The sequence below is a fragment of the Balaenoptera acutorostrata genome, chromosome 3 (assembly GCF_949987535.1).
Source record: "Balaenoptera acutorostrata chromosome 3, mBalAcu1.1, whole genome shotgun sequence".
Lineage (NCBI taxonomy): Eukaryota > Metazoa > Chordata > Mammalia > Artiodactyla > Balaenopteridae > Balaenoptera > Balaenoptera acutorostrata.
In genome coordinates this window covers 8,535,243-8,548,992 of record NC_080066.1, presented here as the reverse complement: position 1 = coordinate 8,548,992, position 13,750 = coordinate 8,535,243, and the positions used below count along the sequence as shown (strand labels likewise).

At 41.4% G+C, this 13,750-nt stretch overlaps 1 protein-coding gene across 2 annotated transcripts in view; it reads left to right on the top strand.

The window, feature by feature from the left end:
* PRPF18 (pre-mRNA processing factor 18) overlaps nt 1–13,347 on the top strand; it is a 51,087-nt gene extending 37,740 nt beyond the window's left edge. For both annotated transcript variants that reach the window (XM_028168457.2, XM_057544417.1), the window contains one exon: nt 12,750–13,347. In XM_028168457.2, the coding sequence (XP_028024258.2) occupies nt 12,750–12,830 (81 nt within the window). In that variant the 3' untranslated portion in view covers nt 12,831–13,347. The remainder of the gene's footprint in view (nt 1–12,749) is intronic.
* Nucleotides 13,348–13,750: the final 403 nt, after the last annotated feature.

The following is a 13,750-nucleotide window of genomic DNA, read 5'->3' as shown; positions in this document are numbered from 1 at the left end:
GTGGGATCTTCCCAGACCAGGGCTCGAACCCGTGTCCCCTGCATTGGCAGGCAGATTCTCAACCACTGCGCCACCAGGGAAGCCCTATTTTTAGTTTTTTAAGGAACCTCCATACTGTTCTCCATAGTGGCTGTATCAATTTACATTCCCACCAACAGTGCAAGAGGGTTCCTTTTCTCCACACCCTCTCCAGCATTTATTGTTTGTAGACTTTTTGATGATGGCCGTTCTGACCGGTGTGAGGTGATATCTCATTGTGGTTTTGATTTGCATTTCTCTAATGATTAGTGATGTTGAGCATCCTTTCATGTGTTTGTTGGCAATCGGTATATCTTCTTTGGAGAAATGTCTATTTAGGTCTTCTGCCCATTTTTGGATTGGGTTGTTTGCTTTTTTGATATTGAGCTGCATGAGCTGCTTGTATATTTTGGAGATTAATCCTTTGTCAGTTGCTTCATTTGCAAATATTTCCTCCCATTCTGAGGGTTGTCTTTTTGTCTGTTTATGGTTTCCTTTGCTGTGCAAAAGCTTTTAAGTTTCATTAGGTCCCATTTGTTTATTTTTCTTTTTATTTCCATTTCTCTAGGAGGTGAGTCAAAAAGGATCTTGCTGTGATTTAGGTCATAGAGTGTTCTGCCTACGTTTTCCTCTAAGAGTTTTATAGTGTCTGGCCTTACATTTAGGTCTTTAATCCATTTTGAATTTATTTTTGTGTATGTTGTTAGGGAGTGTTCTAATTTCATTCTTTTACATGTAGCTGTCCAGTTTTCCCAGCACCACTTATTGAAGAGGCTGTCTTTTCTCCATTGTATATTCTTGCCTCCTTTTTCAAAGATAAGGTGACCATATGTGCATGGGTTTATCTCTGGGCTTTCTGTCCTGTTCCATTGATCTATATTTCTGTTTTTGTGCCAGTACCATACTTTCTTGATTACTGTAGCTTTGAGCTTTGTAATATAGTCTGAAGTCCGGGAGCCTGGTTCCTCCAGCTCCGTTTTTCTTTCTCAAGGTTGCTTTGGCTATTCGGGGTCTTTTGTGTTTCCAGACAAATTGTGAAATTTTTTGTTCTAGTTTTGTGAAAAATGCCCTTGGTAGTTTGATAGGGATTGCATTGAATCTGTAGATTGCTTCAGGTAGTATAGTCATTTTCACAACGTTGATTCTTCCAATCCAGGAACATGGTATATCTCTCCATCTGTTTGTATCATCTTTAATTTCTTTCATCAGTGTCTCATAGTTTTCTGCATACAGGTCTTTTGTCTCCTTAGGTAGTTTATTCCTAGGTATTTTATTCTTTTTGTTGCAGTGGTAAATGGGAGTGTTTCCTTAATTTCTCTTTCAGATTTTTCATCATTAGTGTATAGGAATGCAAGAGATTTCTGTGCATTAATTTTGTATCCTGCTACTTTACCAAATTCATTGATTAGCTCTAGTAGTTTTCTGGTAGCATCTTTAGGATTCTGTATGTATAGTATCATGTCATTTGCAAACAGTGACAGTTTTACTTCTTGTTTTCCGGTTTGGATTCCTTTTATTTCTTTTTCTTCTCTGATTGCTGTGGCTAAAACTTCCAAAACTATGTTGAATAATTTTTTTCTTTTTAAATTGAGATATAATAAACCTTAGTAAACAGTGGAGCCTGTAAAGTGTACTAATCTTAATTGTACAGCTCAATGATTCTTCATATGTATGTGATATTTATCAAGACATAAATTGAGGTCTGGATCATAGGAGATTTCAAGCAGCACCCCTGAAGTTTCCCTCATTCCTTTTCCTAGCCTAATTCCTCCTCCCATCAGAAATAACCACGGTTTTGACATGTGTCATTATTGGTTAATTTTGCCAGTTCTTGGACATCATTTAAATGAAATCTTGCAATATATAATATTTTTTTAATGTAGAAATATTGGTGAGAAGTAACTGTTTTCTGAAATATGGTAAAAACAATTCAGGGGGCTCTTTACTGTAACATGATTTCATCTTTGGGTTTTATGCAAACCTCTATAGAATTTAAACTCTGAAAGTTGTTTGAAGTGTTCTCTTTCTCACAAAAATTAAACACACCACAGGGAGGGTTTGCTCACCATGTAGCTCAAAGAGAAGTTGTATAGCTTATTGGCTAGCCTCAAATCTAGGGTGAGATGGAAATTGTTGGTAGGAACTTCAAGGACTTTGGTTGGTCTGCCAAATGCAGATGTAGCCTTTGGCCCAGATTTGGGTGAAGCTTCTTCTACACAGATTAAAGGAAGTTCTTGATTATTTAGAGTCTTTATAATTCAGTCATTTCAAGACATCTCTTGAAAAGGTTCATATCTTGGGTGTTCTTTACTTGTTGGTAAAGAAGAGCAGGAAGAAAAGCTGAAATTGACACCGCACGGTGATTTGTCCTCCAGACCCCCTCCATCCTTCCTCACCTTGTTCTGTGCCCTGGAAGCCTGGCTTTTATGAGCAACACGGACGGGCTCCCTTGCCCTCTGACTTCTGAACGGGGCAGGCGATGAGAGGACGGGACGGCGTTGTGTAGGTGGGGGAATGTTTATTTCCCTGGCTTCCTCCCTGTAGCGTCACTACACCCCTCCACCCAAGGCCACAGCTGTCTCCGTACAGTTAGTTACCCTCTCGGGGTTTCTGGTAGCCACTCTTCTCCCTTGCCCCCTTAGAAAACAGGCTAGCCACAGCTTTGCAGCGTTGCCAGCTCATGGGTCCCGGTCTTGCCCACGCCTTTGTAAAGTCCTTGGGACTACTACCGTCAGATTACCCAGTTTGAGTATGCCCTTTGTTTCCTGTGGATACCCTCCCTGATTCCTACAGATTAGTCTGTCTGTGTGCTGTGTTACAACACAGGTTTCTTTGGGGATTAGAAGATGAAGGAGTAATATTCATTCCAGATAATTTTTCTCGAGCTTTCACTGTTCCAAAAGGCAAAATGTCCCGTAATCTTCTCTGGCAAGTTGTGTTCAATAACCTTAAGTTTGTAAATTCCCTGGTAAAAACATCATTCCAGCATTTTATGTCAGGTATTTATATCCGCATTTCAGATTTTGGCATATTTCACCTGTACTAGAATTTGTCAAATTTAGTTGTTCATGGAACATTTGTAAATTTATAATATGTTCGTGAATTGCTGAAAATGGTATAATAGAAACATTACTGCAGTGAGTGATCACAACTGGATCCATGTGTTGTATGCACATGTCATGGTTAGCTGGTAAACACTCCCTATGCATCAGATTATATGTCACACGTTTGTGGGTAAAGTGGCCTTATGCTACCTCCTGGCATTCTTGGCTCTGATAAACCATTTCTTTTTTTTAATTAAATTATTTATTTATTTATTTATTTATTTATTTTTGGCTGTGTTGGGTCTTCGTTTCTGTGCGAGGGCTTTCTCTAGTTGTGGCAAGCGGGGGCCACTCTTCATCACGGTGCGCGGGCCTCTCACTGTCATGGCCTCTCTTGTTGCGGAGCACAGGCTCCAGTCGCGCAGGCTCAGTAGTTGTGGCTCACGGGCCTAGTTGCTCCGCGGCATGTGGGATCCTCCCAGACCAGGGCTCGAACCCGTGTCCCCTGCATTGGCAGGCAGATTCTCAACCACTGCGCCACCAGAGAAGCCCCACATCAGTTAGACTTTTAAGTGCAGAATATTTTCCTAGAAACAGTATTGACTTAAAAAAAAATCAGTTTTAGTTAAATATTGTATGGGGAGAAAGTCATTAAGGAGCCATTAATGAGGACTCTGTAGAATCTGGAAAGGCTCAAGACATGGGACTTTTAGGTACTTTTAAAAGACCGGACCAGGGACTTCCCTGGCAGTCCAGTAAGACTCCACCTTCCAATGTAGGGGGTGCAGATTTGATCCCTGGTTGGGGAGTTAAGATTCCACATGCCTCGTGGCCAAAAAAACCAAAACATAAAACAGAAGCAATATTGTAACAAATTCAACAAAGACTTTAAAATGGTCCACATCAAAAAAATCTTCAAAAAAAAAAAAAAAAAAGACTGGACCATGGGATGGGACTGAAAATGAAGGAGTGGTTGAGAATTACGATAAGTAGTCCAGAGGTTCCTTCTACCCTGTGCAAGTGGGCCCTCCTGCCTTTCTCCCTTATAGCAGAAAACAGGTTAACTTTCTGAGGGATTTGTAGTCTCAGGCAGGGTGAGATGCCCTACTCAAAACAGGCAACTCAAGTGAGGGTCTGTGTGTTGACAGATGAGACCTCTGGTTCCTTTTCTCCACTGGTCCCTCTGATGCTGGCAGCCAGGCTGTTATCCCACCTCAGGAAACAGGAGGGTTCTTCTCTGTGAACTGACCCAAGAGAAAAGATGTACAGTTACTAACAATTAGTATTCTGCTAATGAAAAAACTAACTTGCTGCCATATTGTCCTAAAATGAAGTTCCATTGATGAGCCCTGCGCATTAGGTGAGTTTCCTTTAGCTCCTTATTGCCTTACTCATAAATATGCATGTTCACCTAGGATCATCAGACATTCAGGGAAAGTTTCCAACATGAAAGACAGAGACCAAAACACATGGAAAAAAAGGAGTTGAGAGAAAATGAATTATAGCATAGGGAACAGAAAAAACCCCTTTGGTTAAAAAATTAATATCCTTAGATAAGGTTGTAACTATGAAATAACAATAGCTACAAAAAAAGAAAATTAAAACAAGCTTTCAGAAGTTAAACATTATAGCAGAAATTTAAAAATTAGATAAAAAGGTTATAAGATAAAGTTGAGGAAATCTCAGAACTATGAAAGATACAAGAACAAAAGAGTCAATTTATAAGGTCTGCAACTATTCAAATTCCAGGAAAAAGAGAACAGAGAAATTGGAGGGTAGGAAATAAAGAATTAATGCAGGAAAAATTCCCAGGGCTGAAGGACATGCATTTCTAGAATGAAAAAAGAGCTCACTGAATTCATAGCAAATGAATAGTAAGGATCTCACATCAAGGCTCAATATAATGAAATATTGGAGGCCAAGGATAAAGAGATTTTCAGTGCTTCTGGAGAAAAGAAACAGGTCACTTATGAAGACTCAGGAATTAAAATGCCCTCATACTTCTCATTAACGGTTCTGGAAGCTGGAAGACAGTGGAGCAATGCCTTTGTATTAGTAAGGGAAAAAGTCTCCAACTCAGAATTCTATTCCCACATGAGCAGTCAAGTGTGAGTATAGGTTAAAGATATTTTCAGACAGGAAAAGTCTCAAAAATGTGACCCATCTTGTGTCACATACCCATTCTCTGGAATCATTATCATTGTAGCTAACACTTATATGGTGTTCACTGTGTGCTCACTGCAGCAACTTAGCACATATATATTCTCTTTCTCTCACATATGTAGTAAGAGGATGATACTATGATTTCTTTGTTTTACAAGTGGGGAAACTTAGGCATGGAAAAGTTATTTCCCAAGGTCACACAGCTAGTAAGTGGTGGAATTGGGATTTGAACTTGGATAGTCTTAACTCCACTATGTTATATTGCTAATACTTGAGGATGTACTCCACCAAAATGAGGGAAGCAAACAAAGATCCAGGAAACAAGATCCAGCACAGGAGTAGGGCAAAAGGAATTCCCAGGTTGAAGGTGAAGGGATGCTCTAGGATTGTAGCAGTACAAGGAGGTTTGGAATTCAGTTGATCTAGAATGGAACAGATAAGACAGAGGGCTCCGGGAAAAAAATGGAACAGATACACTACCTGATGTGTTTGGTCATATTGAGAGTAGTCTCACTGTTGGAGAATGAATTGGTATCTACACAGAAAAGCAAAAAGATGGGGAGAAATACCTAAGAAAAAGGATATTGGCTCTGTTTTGGACAGTATTTGTGTAGACATTATGAGGTATATCCTGAACATCGTGTTCACTGAGAACTGTGACTTTGGGGAGGAGAGGGAGAGAAAGGCGTGTGTGTGCATACGCGGGGCCAGTGCACGTAGTGTAAGAGATGAAATCTTCACCTTTCATAGGAGATAGAAAAATAAAAACGGGGAAAAAATCAAGCACTGTCAGCGTGTAGTATTTAGAAATATGGCAGTAGATACCAGAAGAAACGCTTAAGAGGTTTGGAGTGGTTGCCTTTGGGGTGCTGGAATTAGGGATTGGAAAGGGTGAGGCAGGGGACTGCTATTATTTGATAGAAGAACTATGTGATTTTAAAAATACATACAATAACATGCACACAAAACATGGGATTACCCTTGGCTGTTCTCTCTGTGTCTCAGCCCGTGTCCTGTCAGCAAACCATGATTGTCCCATGTTCAGATTACATCTGGGGTGGTCCCTTCTTACCACCTGCACTGCCACCGTCTGGGTCTGGCACCTGCCTGTCTTCTCTGGATGACTGCAGTGTCTCCTCTCTGCGCTTCTTTCCTTGCCCCTCTTCTGTTCAGTCTCTGTACGGCACCCAGAGGGATCCAGTTAAAATACAAACCAGACTGTGATGCTCTCTTGCTCAGAGCCCTACAGTCGCTCCCTAGTTCAGGGAGAGCCAGAGCCCTTCCGGTCACTTCCCACATCCACACGCGCCTCTTGCCTGCCTGACCTTCTCCATAGCACTTGCCACCATCCAACACGTTAGATATTTACATATTCATTTTGTTTCTTGTCCGTTTTACATATTTTGTTTCTCGTCTGTCTTCCTTTATTAGAATATATTGTCAATGAGGGTGAGGATTTTTTCTCTTTTTTTTCTCCTGCTCTATTCCCAGAGCCTAGAGCAGTGCTTGGCACGTAGTAGGCACTGAATAAGGATTTATTGAATAAATGTATTGCTTTTATAAAAGTGAAAATTATATTTAAAAATACTACTAGTTTTTGGGCTTCCCTGGTGGCGCAGTGGTTGAGAATCTGCCTGCTAATGCAGGAGACACGGGTTCGAGCCCTGGTCTGGGAGGATCCCACATGCCGCGGAGCAGCTGGGCCCGTGAGCCACAGCTGCTGAGCCTGCGCGTCTGGAGCCTGTGCCCCGCAACGGGAGGGGCCGCGGTAGTGAAAGGCCCGCGCACCGCGATGAAGAGCGGTCCCCGCACCGCGATGAAGAGTGGCCCCCACTTGCCGCAACTGGAGAAAGCCCTCGCACGAACCGAAGACCCAGCACAGCCAAAAATAAATAAATAAATAAATAAATAAAATTAAAAAAAAAAAAATACTACTAGTTTTTAAAAAGCTATTTGCAATAAGCTGAGCTAAGCAGCTCCTTGTCTTACTGGTTTAAGCGTCCCCAAGCAATTTGAAACTAAAATCCTGAGGGACCTAACTGAAAAGTTTTGTTTCCATTTGGAAAATACTCATATGTTATCATCAGATTATGCCCCTTTAAAACTCTGTGCTGGGTGCTGTCAGTCCTTATGGCAAAAATTTACTGTAACGTTCCATGGTAACTGTTTATGATGGAGACTGTTGAGTTTCACACCTGTTTGACAGCTAAGATTTCAGACAGGGTACTCTTAATATTTACTTTTTAAGCATAGAGTCTGTTCAGTGAGTGTAAATAAGCATCACAGATATCTTCAATAAGGCACAGACGCCTAAAATTCTAATTCCTACAGTGTAAGGAAAATGACCCCCAGCCATCTTACCATCTGTTTGCCTTTCATTGGCTCATCATAATTCTTGCTGTGTTTTGCTGCAGATTAAAGCTGTTTAGTCTTTCATTGGACTGTTCCCTTTTCCTAGCTTTGCCTCTCTTCTCACCTGTTCCTTCAGGAGACTTAGGATCCTTTTAATGATATCATATACATTTCCATGGCTACAGATCCAGTTCTGCAGCCACATGATTAGAATTCCCAGCAGGAGAAGCTGGACTATGAGAGGGCAGGGCCTTTGTCCTAAAGCAAACACCCGATTAGGCGCTGTGGCAGAACGCTGAGCAGGCAGATTCCCCGGGCTTTCTTTGCACTGGCTGGCGAAAGTCTTCCTTCTTGGAAATCAGCTGAAAGGTAACCTCCCTCCACGCTCCCACTCCTTAAATAGCATAGTATGGACAATCTTTGAACCCACAAAGGGCTTGACGTAAAATGTCTGAAAACCATGTTTCTCTGATGTTGAATCTCTTAGATTATAGCTCACTTCATAGAAGTAATTTATATTTGTGTTATCTGCTTACTATGGTACCAAAGAGATTTGGCAGGCTTTTTACCTCATTGTTTTGTTTTGTTTTTGGTGATTTCACTTAGCTTAAGTGTTCTTTGAATATGTAGGTAATTACAGAGTAAGAGTTCTAGATCTTTGGTGATGCTTTCGCTACCTGTTAACATTAGTATGTATTTTGAGGGGGTTTACCCTTCCTGCTCAGACTTCTAGATGCACTTTTCTGTTGTTAGATGTATAATTCCAGCAACATACTCTGCTTTTCCCACTGGGTCATGAAACTCTTTCTTCTTTTAAGAGCAGATGATATTTCATTGTATCATTTTTAGGAAAGGAAATGAATTTGGGGGGAATACTAGTTAAGTACCAGGCAGTGTGCTATATATTTTTTCATATCTAATATAGACCTGAACATAGTCAACCTTTGGCCTCTGATGGGATTTCATTGTTCTTCTTGCTGTGATAGGAACTGGGCCGTTTCAGTTTTTGTGAATGCAAGGTGAGAAACCTTAAAATAGTTTGTGCCAAAAATTGCTTTGGAGATCATTAAAATTAAGTGCTGCTGTTCTTGGTTGTCGTTTTTAATAACTTATCAATATTGCTATAGATGTCCAGATTTCAGCAGGACATCTGACAAAGTCCCTCCGTGTGAACAAGGACATGTGTAGGCTGCTAGATAAAAGAGTAACTAGGACCCAGTGCTAGCTGTAAAACGTGCAGGATCGTTCTGGAGGGACCTGTAGTGGTACATCGCAGGTTCCTGCCCTTGCCCCTGGCCTGTTTGTGAATTTGGATAATGACTTAGAGGCATGTTTGCTCCCTGCTCGATGAGAAAGCTAAGAAGAATAACTGAAAGTAAAATGCCCACTAAGGATTTTAAAAGATCACAGACCGAAGGATGAGTTGAAAGGGACTGATTGAATCTTAATTGTGACAGTTCTTGTCATCAGTTAAAAATATCACTGTGAAGTTATAGACTGGATGAGAACTGGCCAAACCGTAGAAGAGATAGAAAGCGTCTGAAATTTGTGACATCATGGGAATTTGTGGTGTGTATTGCATTTGTCTAAAAAGAACCGAAGGCCATGGTAACAGATGCCAAAGGTACAGAACAAAAGCGGTGTAGTAGTACTAAGACTACATTCTGCAGAATTGGCCAGGTCATGTTTGGGGTGTTGTGCTAGTTTTTGTGATTATAGTCCAATTTTTTTATTGTGTAATATTTGGTATGTAAAAAAGAATACATGTGATATGTAAGTTATGAAGCAAAGAATAAGATAAATGTGTAAAGGCCTTAATCCCGGCGGCTTAAGAACTAGAACTTTCTGAAGATCATAGAATCTGTATTTTCCTCCTGTACCCCAGAAGTAACCATCATCCACAATTTGTCATTTCCTTGCTTTTTCAAAAATAATTCCACCATGTTATGTGTGTATTTCTAAGCAATATATTATTTTTAAGTTGTTTTTGAGTTGTATTGAAATGGCATAATAGTAGAAGAATCAATATTGTTAAAATGACCGTACTACCCAAGGCAGTCTACAGATTCAATGCAATCCCTATCAAAATACCAATGGCATTTTTCACAGAACTAGAACAACTAATTTTAAAATCCGTATGGAAACACAAAAGACCCCGAATGGCCAAAACGATCTTGAGAAAGAAGAACAGAGCTGGAGGAATTATACTCCCTGACTTTCATCAAAACATTATGATACTGGCACAAAAACAGACACATAGATCAATGGAACAGGATAGAAAACCCAGAAATAAACCTATGGCTTATGGTCAGTTAATTTACGACAAAGGAAGCAGGAATATGCAGTGCAGAAAAGACAGTCTCTTCAATAAGTGGTGCTGGGAAAACTGAACAGCTACAGGTGAAAGAATGAAATTAGAACATTATCTAACACCATATACAAAAATTAAATTCAAAATGGATTAAAGACCTAAGTGTAAGACCAGATACTGTAAAACTCCTAGCGGAAAACAGGCAAAACACTCTTTGACATAAATTGAAGCAATATTTTTTGAATCTGTCTTAGAGTAATGGAAACAAAACAAAAATAAACAAATGGGATCTAATTAAACTTATAAGCTGTTGTAGAGTAAAGGAAACCATTGTCAAAACTAAAAGACAACCTACTGAATGAGAGAGAATATTTGCAAATGATATGACCGATAAAGGATTCATACCCAACGTATATAAACAGCTCATACAGCTCGACAAATAACCCACTTAAAAAATGGGCAGAAGAACTGAATTGGCATTTTTCCAAAGAGGAAATGCAGATGGCCAACAGGCACATAAAATATGCTCAACGTTGCTAATCATCAGGGAAATGCAAATCAAAACCACAATGAGATATCACCTCACATCTGTCAGAATGGCCATCATTAAAAAGTCTACAAATAACAGATGTTGGCAAGGATGAGGAGAAAAGGGAACTGTTGTACACTGTTGGTGGTAATGTGAATTGGTGCAGCCGCTGTGGAAAGCATTAAGGAGGTGTCTTAAAAAACTAAAAATAGAACTACCATATGACCCTGCAATTCTACTCCTGAGTATATATCCAGAAAAACCCAAAAACGGCTTCCCTGGTGGCACAGTGGTTGAAAATCTGCCTGCCAGTGCAGGGGACATGGGTTCGAGCGCTGGTCTGGGAAGATCCTACATGCCGCGGAGCGACTAGGCCCGTGAGCCACAATTGCTGAGCCTGCGCATCTGGAGTCTGTGCTCCGCAACAAGAGAGGCTGCGACAGTGAGAGGCCCGCGCACTGCGATGAAGAGTGGCCCCCACTTGCCGCAACTAGAGAAAGCCCTCGCTTAGAAATGAAGACCCAACACAGCCATGAATAAATAAATAAATAAATTAAATAAAATAAAAAAAACGCAAAAACACTAATTTAAAAAGATACATGGGGCTTCCCTGGTGGCGCAGTGGTTGGGAATCTGCCTGCTAATGCAGGGGACACGGGTTCGAGCCCTGGTCTGGGAGGATCCCACATGCCGCGGAGCAACTGGGCCCGTGAGCCACGATTGCTGAGCCTGCGCGTCTGGAGCCTGTGCTCCGCAACAAGAGGCCGCGACAGTGAGAGGCCCGCGCACAGCGATGAGGAGTGGCCCCCGCTTGCCGCAACTGGAGAAAGCCCTCGCACAGAAACGAAGACCCAACACAGCCAAAAATAAATAAATTAATTAATTAAAAAAAAAAATCTATCTTCAAAAAAAAAAAAAAAAGATACATGTACCCTAATGTTCATAGCAGAACTATTTACAGTAGCCAAGACATGGAAACAGCCTAAGTGTCCATCAGCAGACGAATGGATAGAAGAGGTGGTACATATATACAATGGAGTACTGCTCAGCCATGAAGAGTGAAACTTTGCCCTTTGCAGCCGCAGGGATGGACTTTGTGGGCGTTGTGCCCAAGTGAAACAAGTCAGAGAGAGACAGTGCCGTCACTGACAAGTGGAGTCTAAAAGATGCAGCAGACTAGTGAACGTAACAAAAAGAAGCAGACTCACAGACACGGGGAACAAACCAGTGGTTACCAGTTGGGGGGCGGGGGGAGAAGGGCAATATAGGGGAGGGGGAGGTACAAACTGTTGGGTGTAAGACAGGCACAGGGATGTACTGTACAACACGGGGAAGACAGCCAATATTTTGTAAAACTGTAAATGGAAAGTAACCTGTAAAAAGTATATATAATAAAAGTTTTAAATGGTATAATACTGTATATAGCATTTTGCCACTTGCTTTTTTTTTTTTGGCTGCGTTGGGTCTTCGTTGTTGCCCGCGGGCTTTCTCTAGTTGCTGCGAGTGGGGGCTACTCTTCGTTGGCGGTGCACGGGCTTCTCACTGCGGTGGCCTCTCCTGTTGCGGAACACGGGCTCTAGGCACATGGGCTTCAGTAGTTGTGGCTCGCGGGCTCTAGAGCGCGGGCTCAGTAGTTGTGGCACACGGGCTTAGTTGCTCCGTGGCATGTGGGATCTTCCCGGACCAGGGCTCGAACCCGTGTCCCCTGCATTGGCAGGTGGGTTCTTAACCACTGCACCACCAGGGAAGCCCCTTGCCACTTGCTTTTTACATTTAACGTTCTGAGATTCATGTATATCCATTGTTCTCAACCAGAGTTCCTCATCTGGACCGTAGAACACAGAAGATGATTTGAGTGCCCGTTTTCTCATTCCTCCCAAGGCTGGGACACACGTAGCACCCTTTTAGGGTACGTCGGAGAGGGGCTGTCTCATTACATATAACGGATGCTTTAGGCTAGCCAGCAGGGCTTGATTCTCTACTGGAACCTGGTGGAGAAAGGCTGAATTGTAGCTCTAGGTAATTCTTTTTTACTGATGTTGTATGTTCCATTTGTGAGCATACTAAAGCTTATTCACATATTCTCCTATGATGGACATTTGGGTTGTTTCTGGTACTTTTGATGTTATTGTTTTTGTGAACAAGCTGTGACCATCTTGTACCTTTCTCTGAGTGCACACAATTAAATCTTTCAGTGTACATCTGAGTGGTGTTGCAGGGGACTGCTGCATTTTAGCGGGGACGTTGGTAAACTGGAGTGAGTACAGAGGAGGGTGATTGAGAATAGTTTAACCATATCATAACCAACCGTTATTTGTTTTTATTTTCTTAGGGATTGAAGAGGTTAATGACCATTTGCCAGAAGCACTTTCCTACAGATCCATCGAAATGTGTGGAGTACAATGCGCTATGAGATCTGTGTGCGGCCCGTGAATATCACAAGAAACTTAAGCCTGGCGTGGACTTGTGGAATTGCCAACAGGCACGAGGGAAGAAGAAAAAGGAATTTCTGGTCTCTGAGTTCTGCCTAATGCAACTCTTGGTTTTAAGAACTGTGTTGGCTCTCATGTCACATCTGACTGCCAAGTGATTTTTGTGTCTTGCTTTTATTTTAAATAGTCGAAAAATTAAGTTCTAAAGACTTTTCCTCATAATTTAAATGTGTAGACAACAGTCACAGGACAGGGTTTAAAATAACTTTTCCCCTCTAGAGCTGGAAGTTGCAGTTAGAGGATTGAAAAGGAACATTTGAGGATGGACTTAATTATTTCTGTAAAATATGGTAATTTTCACATTGCCTCTTATGAAGTGTTTATAGAAAAATATTTTTATATTTTCAACAAAAACATGGAACCATTTAATGAAACTTGATAGTCCTTAAATGTTGCTGAACTTTTGCCATCTTGCAATAGATTTGAATGTAAATGTTACTATTGTTACGTGTTATTTTTCTTGCATTTCAAAGCTTGCTTTTATCTTTTAAAGTGTGTAAATTTTAGTATTGGTCATCTCTCGGGACAGATACAATTAACAGGAAATAGAAGTTTGGAACACAGAGATGGTATATTAAACCAACAGAAGTTCAGATTCAGTAACCCCAGTGCATCCAGGTTCAAGGTGGGGAGATGGATTGTCAAGCCAGGAACGGGGATGTTTTGCTGCCGCTGGTTCTTCCTAGAATAGGACTGCCCGCGAGCGCCATCCTCCCGAGACCGGTGGTGGACAGCTGCCCCAGCTCCATCCCGCCCTGCAGGAGAGGAGGATGCCAGGACTCTTGGCCGCTGCCCGAGACAGTAGGTCCTGGGTCTGATTTTGCACAAACGAGGACTTCTT